This window comes from Narcine bancroftii, chromosome 2 (assembly GCF_036971445.1).
Source record: "Narcine bancroftii isolate sNarBan1 chromosome 2, sNarBan1.hap1, whole genome shotgun sequence".
Lineage (NCBI taxonomy): Eukaryota > Metazoa > Chordata > Chondrichthyes > Torpediniformes > Narcinidae > Narcine > Narcine bancroftii.
Genome location: NC_091470.1, coordinates 371,738,435 through 371,748,470, shown reverse-complemented (window position 1 = coordinate 371,748,470; position 10,036 = coordinate 371,738,435). Strand labels below are relative to the sequence as shown.

General features: G+C 47.5%; 1 protein-coding gene across 1 annotated transcript in view; it reads right to left on the bottom strand.

Annotated features, from left to right (window-relative positions):
- Nucleotides 1–1,674: 1,674 nt before the first annotated feature.
- The window catches only part of LOC138755875 (actin, non-muscle 6.2-like), a 10,095-nt gene continuing 1,733 nt past the window's right edge, over nt 1,675–10,036 (bottom strand). Inside the window, exon 3 of the mRNA XM_069922621.1 lies at nt 1,675–2,982. Coding sequence (XP_069778722.1) covers nt 1,978–2,982 — 1,005 coding nt within the window. The 3' untranslated portion in view covers nt 1,675–1,977. The remainder of the gene's footprint in view (nt 2,983–10,036) is intronic.

Genomic DNA, 10,036 nt, shown 5'->3' with positions numbered 1-10,036 from the left:
CTAACATTGCAGGCTATGGAGTCACAATAACAAACTGCTGGAGGATCGCAGAGGGTCAGGAAATATCTGTGGAGAGAAATGAACAGTCGATATTTTTGGTTGTCACCCTTCATCTGGTCTGAAAGGTTCGAGGATAGAATGTCAGGATGAAAAGGTGAGTGGGAAGGGTGAGGCAGGAGCGGCCATGTGTTAGGTGGATCCCAGGGAGGAGGGGCTGGTGGAGAGATGAAGCTAGGAGAGGGAGGGAACATGGAGGTAACAGGTGACAACAAAGAACTGCTGCTTACACCCCCCCCCCCATTGAGAAGGAGAAGCTGAGGAGAACACCTGACAAGATGGTCACCACAGCAGCAGCCAGCAAAGGGCTTAGTGGCTGAGGAACTCACACAGGCCATGGGCAACTTGGAGACCTACATGGATTTTGGGTTGCTGGAAACTGGTTCATAGGAACCAGGAATCAGAACAGGGATTTGAGGGGGTACTGAGGACAAGAAAGGCTCCTGATGGGCTTCTGGCAATGAAGGCTTCCTGATCGTGTCAGAGGATTGGATCTGGAGTTGGGTTACTGATGTATTGAACAGGAGTCTGTGCGGCTGCAGAGGCTGTGGGAATCGCTGGAGGTGAATCCATGGACACTCAGTGATTCTGATGTGAATTTTTTGCTTCTTTTTCTCTTGCTGTAAAGGGTGCTGGGCAACACTAAATGGTGACTCTGCATCACGGCAAGCTAAGGTAATTTTGTGTAATTTTTGCATGTTCTGTACTATTACAGGATATTAGGGAAATCTTGAGTAAAGATGGACAAAGATGGGGAGAACTGGTCTTATTGAGTAGAATTTCACCTGAAGGACGTGTTGTGACACCATAAAGTGGATTATTCCTTTCGAACCATAAACAGGATTTGAAGGAAATGAAAGTTAAAATGGTGTCCACCTTGGGGATCACTTCCAGGGTGCTTAGATATTGAATTGTTCTTCAGAGGCACCCCCAAACCAATCACTGCCTGGCAGATCCAACCCCTAAACTGTCAGGGTGAGATACATGCACTCCAGTGAAAGAGTTCTGAAATAGCCCCAAATATTAGCTGGTGGTGAGGAGATTAAAAAGGTCTGGAACGTGGTTTAGGAGAATAGGCCCAATTAAGCAAGAGCCACAGCCATCATTCTGGACCTTGGAGCACATTCAGGACGAGTTCTCAGCTTCACCTCCTTCCTGTTCACCAAGCCATGGGTTCCTCAGGAGTGCAGTGTAACCAACACATCAAGACCAATGTGTGCACAGGGAATATCAGTACTTCTAATTATTGTACTGGAGAAGAAATTAACCCCTGCGCCTCTCAGGGACTGAACACCCAACTGCTCTTGGGCCTCTTGCCATCCCTTGGTCCAGTTCCTTTACCCAGGTTCCGCTGCCACAGATAAATATGTAGAGCAACACGAAAAATGCCACAAGGCTCAACACCCTCTCGATAGGCAAGCCTGGCTCAAGCCATTGCAATCCATCACTTGCAAAGCTCAACATACTGGAACTGGCTGCTCTCATTGACCTCAGGGGAGGCTGTTGTCAATTCAACCGCTGGTTCAGACCCTCCATGAGAGACTTCTTTGGAGAAAATAAAGAAACTGAACTAATTTCTGTCACTGATGTTCAAGCTCAAATACAACACAAGAGGGATTTATTGGTAAAGCACTTTTATTCAAAATGTTAGTTAATCTGACAATTGCAAGATACAAAATTGATGGTCAATTTCAGCTCAGATGTTTTGTCAGAGACATTGATAGCTCAACCAATAATGCCTATTCATCTGTTACAGATGAAAACACTCACACAAGCAATTCTACATCTTGGTGGCACAGACTCCAAAGGCATCAGGGGTTGGGGAAATAATGGAATGTGCATGAAATCAAAGGCAGGGTTTACTGGGGCTGGAGGTGGTGAACACTGATGGCCACAGCAAAGTGTACATGACCAGGGTCATTAGAAGCACTTGCGATGGACAATGGAGGGTCCGGACTCATCGTACTCCTGCTTGCTGATCCACATCTGCTGGAAGGTGGAGAGAGAAGCCAGGATGGAGCCTCCGATCCACACTGAATACTTCCTCTCTGGTGGAGAAATGATCTTAATCTTCATGGTGCTGGGAGCCAAGGCTGTGATTTCCTTCTGCATCCGGTCAGCAATCCCTGGGAACATGGTGGTTCCACCAGACAGGACTATGTTGGCGTACAGATCCTTCCTGATGTCCACATCACACTTCATGATGCTGTTGAAGCAGGTCTCATGGATCCCAGCAGATTCCATCCCAATGAAAGAGGGTTGGAAGAGGGTTTCTGGGCACCTGAAACGCTCATTGCCGATGGTGATGACTTGGCCATCAGGGAGCTCGTAACTCTTCTCCAGGGATGATGAAGAGCTGGCCGTCTGCATCTCGGCTTCAAAATCTAGGGCCACATAGGCCAGTTTCTCCTTGATGTCGCGGACAATTTCCCTCTCTGCTGTGGTTGTGAAGGAATACCCACGCTCTGTTAGGATCTTCATCATGTAGTCAGTGAGATCTCGGCCAGCCAGGTCCAGACGCAGGATGGCATGTGGCAAGGCATAGCCTTCGTAGATCGGCACGGTGTGACTCACACCGTCTCCGGAATCTAGCACAATGCCAGTGGTGCGGCCAGATGCGTACAAAGACAGCACAGCTTGAATGGCAACATACATGGCTGGGGTGTTGAAGGTCTCAAACATGATCTGGGTCATCTTCTCCCGGTTGGCTTTGGGATTGAGTGGAGCCTCTGTGAGGAGGACAGGGTGCTCCTCTGGGGCCACTCGCAGCTCATTGTAGAAGGTGTGGTGCCAGATCTTCTCCATGTCATCCCAGTTGGTCACAATCCCGTGCTCAATTGGGTATTTCAGGGTCAGGATACCTCTCTTGCTCTGGGCTTCATCACCAACGTAGCTGTCTTTCTGACCCATTCCCACCATTACACCCTAGAAAGGAGAGATTGCAAAAAATGAATTTAGAATTAATAAGGCAAAGTTGGTTACTAATTGTCAGAAGACCCTTTTGTTGTTGCATTGTGACTGGAGCTGTTGTACAAGACAAAAAATGGCCTCATGTAATCTTCCACTAAGACCACCCATGAATTGGAGGAGAAACATTTGGTTTTCCATTTGGACACTCTCCAACCGGACTGCTCTCCATTCTCCCTCCCTTCCCTTCCCCTTCTTTCCTCCAGCTCTCCACCCCTTTCCCTCTCTATTCACCAAGCCATCCCCCCTCCCCCTGCTTGCTGCTGTGCCCTCCCTCCCATATCCACCTAGTGCCTCTTGTCTGTGGGACTGAGCTCAATTCCCTACCCATCCTCCCTGCCATTTTGTTTGGACATCTGCCGACATTTTTCCATTCCTTTATGAAAGGCTCAAGGCTGAAACATTGATTATGTAACTTTTTCTTAGCTCTATAAAGGACGCTGTTTGACCTGCTGACTTTCTCCAGCATTTTGTTTTTACTCCAACCACGGTGTCTGCAGACTTTTCGTGCTTTACTTGTGACCTGACTGTTGCCAAGTCTTGGAGACACACAAGAGGCAGGATCTGGGCTAAACAATCAACGGGCCGTGCAACATCAGTGAAAAAGAATGGGCAACATTTCAGATCAGTACCCTTCATGAAGAGTTTCCAGATATTTAACCACTTTAACCTGTCTCTCATTTTGAGTGACGGAGGGCGAAACAAAAAAAAAATGTTCAGATCACTTCAGCTAAATCATTCGATGCTGTATTCAACGTCCCTGGATCAGGACCAAAATCCATGGTGAAGCTCAAATCAAGAGTGAAGCCTATCAACCATCAGACATATGTGAAGTGGTGGATTTTGGGAAGTTAATCCAGGGCAGATTTTCACAGTGAATGGCTGGGCCATGGGGAGTGTTGCAGAACGGGGAGAGCTAGGATTAAAGGTACAGATTCCCCAACAGTAGTGACACAGGTACACAGGTGGAAAAATGTGTATGGCACAATAGCCTTCATCAGATCAGGCATAGAGTAGAGGAATTAGGGGATATGGGGAGAAGGCAGGTAGGTGGAGTTAGGTCATAAATTAGATCAGCCATGATCTTATTGAATGGCGGAGCAGGCTCGATTTTCCTATGTTCCTATGAACCGAGTCATCATGCAAGGGCTGGAAAGGATGGTGGTGAGAACATGGCTTGCGTGAATTTCTTGTCACCATACTGTAGGAAGGATGTGATTAAGCTAGAGAGGGTGGAGAAAAGAGTTTGTTACGGAGGAGGGACTGGATAGCCCAAAGGCACAAGGACTGCGGGTGCTGGAGGAACTCTGTGGGTCAGGGAAATGCTTTAGGTTAGGACCCTTCATCTGGATTGAATGATTAGAGAGGAGGTGGCAGTAGAAAGAGATGAGGCAAACAGGTGAGACAGTTATATGTGGATCCAGGTGACTGGTGGATTGGCGAATGGAGGCAGGTGATTGGTGGATGGAGGTAGGTGATTGGCAGGTGGAGCCAGGTAGAGGCAAAGAAAGGAAGGAGGAGATAGTGACAGTGGCAGGATATGATATGGAGACAACAAAGGGCTGCAGATTATGGAACCAAGAAGGAAGGTGATGAGTGGACCCATGTAAGAAAGATGAGAAGAATAGGTGGAGGGGAAGTGTGGGGATGAGGGGATGGGAGGAATGAGGAGGGGAGGTGTGGGGATGAGGGAATGGAAACAATGGAGGAAGGAAGGTGTGGGGATGAGGGGATGGTAACAATGGGTGGAGGGGAGGTGTGGGGATGAGGGGATGGGAAGAATGAGGAGGGGAGGTGTGGGGATGAGGGGATGGGAAGAATGTGGAGGGGAGGTGTGGAGCCAAGAGGATGGGAAGAATGAGGAAGGGAGGTGTGGGGATGGGAAGAATGGGGATGAGGGGATGGGAAGAATAGGGAGGGGATGATGGACATTTGGAAGTGTGTGGGGATAATGGGCAGATGGAATCAGCAAAGGAGAGGAAAGAAACTGGGTAATGGGGTTGGGAGGGTAATTTGGAAAGAAGGATGTGTGTGCAAGTTTTTGAGTGAGGGTCTAGGTGGATCAGAAGGAGAGGGAAAGAGATGGGGTAGGGGAGCAGGTGATCTTGTGATCAGCCAAGTTTTCAATCTCCCTCCTGTTGTTGACTCATCCCCTTCCTTTATACAACCCACTACCGTGGTATCGTCGGCAAATTTGTAGATGGTGTTACTGTCGTACTGAGCCACACAGACAAGAAATACTATCTCATCTTTACCATACAAGCATGGTATGAAAAATAAATAAAGGTGACTTGACTTGACAGTTGTAGGTGTAGAGTAGAAGAGGGGGCTAATCCCTTAGTGCTACGGTGCTGATGGAGATTGTGGAGGAGAAGTTCTTACCAATCTTCACTGATTGTGGTCTAGATGATGGATCTGTAGGGGCTGATGCCTGGGGAGGTGGAGGGATGAATGAACCAGGGAATCAGAGAGAGTGTGGTCCCTGCAGAAAGAGCCCATTTCCTGAAAAAGGGGGATATTTCAAATGTCCTAGAGAGGACAGATTCATCTTATTCCTCCGTCGTGTCATTCTCTTCTCTCTCAGCCTCTATCATTCTCTCCTCTCTCCCTTCCCTACTTGGCTCCATCTGCCCTACAATCCCTCACCTAGTGCCATCTATCACCCTACCTCTCCCCACAGGTTATCTCCCCTCTAGGTTCAGACGAAAAGACTGAAGCTTCAGCTGCCCATTTCCTCCCGCCGCTGCCTGAATACATAGAACTCAGAACAATGCAGCACAGGATCAGGCCCTTCCACCCACAATATCTGCACCAAACATAATGCTAAATTCAACTAAATCACTCCTGCCTGCACATGATTCAGCACACACAATGCTACCGGAACTCAGCGGCACCCATTGAAGCCAGTAGATAGCCAGCGTTTTGGGCTGTACCCCTTCATCATGTTCCATGTGAACCAATCCCCTCCATTCGCTGCATATTTAGGTGTCTCTCTAAAAGCCTCTTAAATGCTACAATCATATCTTCTTCCACCACTACCCATGGCAGCCCGTTCCAGCCACCTGCCTAAAAATTAATTGGCTCCCACTTTCCATGGGACTTTTCTCCCTGGAGCATAGGAGGCTGAGGGGTGACTTTAAGTTTTATAAAATCATGAGGTGCATGGATAACAGACAGAGGGTCTAAAACCAAAGGCTATAGATTTGTGAGAGGGGAAGGTATTAAAAGGGACCGGAGGTGCAGGTTTTTCCACACAGGCCTCCTCCGCTGACAGGGTAAAAGAACAGTACCTCACCCCACCTGGGTAGTCCAAACCCTAATGGCATAATCATTAAATTCTCCCTTTTCAGATGACTACATGGAACAAGCTGCCAGAGGAACTGGAATAGGTGGGTGCAATTACAGTGGTCAAAAGACATTTGGACAGGGGTGTGGATAGGAAAGGGCGAGAAGACCACAGACCTGGTTGAAGTAACCACTTACAGCACAGAACAGGCCAGTTCGGCCCTACTAGCTCATGAAAGTACCTTGGTCGGCATGGATGTTGGGCCAAAGGGCCCATTTCCGTGCTGTATGACTGTGGCAAACCACCCACTCTGGCACAGCTCCAGAAACAATCCGTGGTGACTAGGTGAAGCCAATAAAGTCATTACTTCACACCTCCTCTGATCTGGGTACAATCCTGATTTTCAGTGCCATCAATAAACCAGAGCAGCAAATAGGCCCTATAAAGAATATTATTATGTGGCACGAAGAGATAGACCTTCCATGCACATTGGCTAATGGAACAATGGGAGCCCTAAAGCCTTGGACAATCCCCCATCGATAGTGTTCCTTTCTGGGACAGACTTCACAGTGTTCAACCTGATGGGCCAACACAAGACCTGAGAGCTGGAGCCATTTTGTATTTATCACTGGAACCCAGAATATTCTTCCAGACTGGAGTCTAGAGCAGGTACTCTCAACCTTTTTTTGGCCCACTTCAGCCTCTGCTCAATGTTTCAGGGGCCCCCTTCCCTGTGAAGCAGTCAATTTTAGTTGGTTTCTTCTGTACTTCTCTCCTACTGACTACATAAAAAAAACATGAAAATATTTTATGATTTCAGTCTGTGGCCTCCTCTTGAATGTGGTAGGGTGGCCATTACACCCCTCGTTGAGAATGACTGGTCTACAGGTCTAAGCTCCCTAACCTCTCCTTGTACGATATCCCTACACCCCCACCATTCCACGACCCAATTTTTGCTGCACTTCCTCTGGATGGGATAGGTCCTCTTATGCAAGAGGGAAATTGAATGCACACTACTCCAGCGGGGGCTTCCCCAAAGCACAATATTTAATAGTGGGAAGACATCTTGCATTAACACCTTCCTGAAATAAAGGCAACATTCTAGATGTTGCTTGTGTCCTGCTCCATTAGCAGGTGAGCTGTCAGTAAATGTGACGTCAACATTTCCCAGTCTCAAACCTTTTAAGTAAGCCATCAGCACCCTTTCTTCTGCCTACTGCAGTGGGTAAACCTCCTCCCCCCCTTCCCTCAAATCTCTCCTCCTGCCACATTGCCCTTCTCGCTCCTCGCTTCCATCCCCGCAAAGCCTTTGTACCCTCATCCCTCCAAATCCCACTCAGGTTTGTCTCGACCACAAACTTGGAAAATGGGGCATTAGTTCTCTGCAGCAAAATTGTTGCTGCTAGTCGTGGACAGGTGGAACCCACACACCAATCCCTGCTCTAGCACTGTCGAATCAGCCTGCCAGCCTAAGGAATACCTCTGCCAAAGAAGGTCAAAAACTGCAGAAGATGGAAGTCTGGGATTAAACCAAAAATGATGGAAATATTCAGAACTCATGGCCAAATAAACAGGAGTTCATGTTTCAAGCCAAAGACTCCTTGTCAGGAATTGGCGCGGGGGGGGGGGGGGGTGGGGGTTGGAGAAAGAGAAAAAAAAATTCATTTGTTTTCTTTCTCAGTATAACTAAGGGTCTTAATTTGAAATATTGACTCCTTCCAAGGTGTTGACAAACCAGCAGCATCTCCAGGATTCTTCTTACCTACAAACTAATAGGATCCACACTGTGCACTGCGCAGGTGGCAGCAGGTAATGCTGCTTTCCTCAGCTTCAGGACCCTGGTTCAATTCTGACTTCTGATGCTATCTGCTCTAAGTCCGCCCTTCTCTGTGACCCTGTGGGCAATGGTTTCTTCCCACATCCTGGAAATGTGTTGCTGAGTTGCTACCCACATTAAAATCCCGTGTTTACTGTGGGCCAACGTGGAAAGAATCAAAAGGAGGTGGTTGGGCATTTGGAAGGATGGAATCTACTGACATGGCAGCTTTGGAGGCAGGTGGTTCGGTGACTGATCAGTCTTTGAATAGTCAGGGTATCAAAGGTTATGGGAAGAAGGCAGAGGAGTGGGGCTGAGTGCGAGAAGGGATCAGCTCATGTTGGAATGGTGGGGTTGAGGGGCTGAATGGCCTACTTCTGCTCCTATATCTTATGGGTGAGAAGGGGAATGGAACTGGTGAAGTTTCTTCCCAGGAGCCAATCTGGACCAAATCATCCCACTCCTGTTCACCGTTCTCTGATGTACAACCTGATCCAAAGCATTTGGAAAATCAAAATCCACAGTCTCTGCCCTCATTTACTCTCCTCATATCCACTCGCTTTGTCAAATACCTTTTCATAAATTCATACCAGTTCTGCTCAATTACATTTTCTAAATGTCTTGATATTACAATATTACAGAACCAATATTTCCATCTACCCCAAATGACTGATATCAGGCTAACAGGCCAGTACTTCCCCATTTTCTCTTCCTCATTTATTTAATAACGGCATCACATTTTCTACCATTCAAACTGCTAAAAATCACTCCAGAGAAAAGTCTCATAAAAGTGACAAGACTATTTGATCCATCCAGTCGATGCCAGTTTGCAGCGAGTGATCACATCAGTCTCATTCTGCTCCATCAGGATGCTTTTGATTAATTAGATTCCCTACCAGGAAAGGGAAGAGAAGAACTAGAGGACATGGATTGCCAGGGAAAGATGGAATGTTTAAGGGAAACATTAGGTGAAACTTCTTCACTCAGGGGGTGGAGTGAGTGGAGATAGTGGATGCAGCTTTGACTTCAACCTTTGAGAGAGAATTGGGTAGGTACCTGGATGGGAGGGATGTGGAGGGATACGGTCCAGGTGCTGGTCAATGGGACTAGGCGTAAAAATAGTTTGGCACGGACTGGACGGGCTAAAGGGCCTGATTCTGTGCTGTCATGTTCTATGGTACAGGATAGGAGAAAACCAGAGGCCCCAGGGTAACCCATGCAGTGACAGGGAGAAAGTCACAAAGCCAACACCTGAAGTTTGATTCGTACCTGGGTCCCTGCAGTCAACAGACAGCAGCATCACCCACTGTACCCGCTGTTGAAACTCAGCAATTAGAGTTTCAGTGCTTGTGACTTACAGACTTTCAGCCTCATTCATTTTAGAATTTCAAAATGGGGAGCGGGAGAACTGGAGGGTCCCCAGAACATGAGCCAGGCTGTCGAGGGGAAAGATGACGAAATGTGACTCGCTCAAATCCTGAAACTGCAGTCAAGTCCGGGGTCAGTTTAATCAGCTCACGTGCTGTTGAAAAATCAAGGCTTGTGAGTGACAAAAACGATGGCAGGTATTAAATATGCACAAGGCAAGACAGGAAAAGAAGGAACATTTATTTTGGGTGGCACGGTTAGGTCAATGCCATTACAGCACCAGCGGCCAGGCTTCATATCGAGGAGTTTGCACATTTTCTGTGTTGGCGTGGATTTTCCCCGGTTTCATCCCACCCTCCAAAAACCTATGGGGGTTGTAGATTAATGGGCAGCATGGGTTCACGGGTCAGAAGGGCCTGTGACTGTGTTGTGTGTTTAAATTCAAATTATTTATTTAATTTAAAATTGCCAATTTAGTGATACTCCAGTCACGGGCCCTACAACCCCACCCCCGCCATGTTTTTGATCGGTGGAAGGAAACT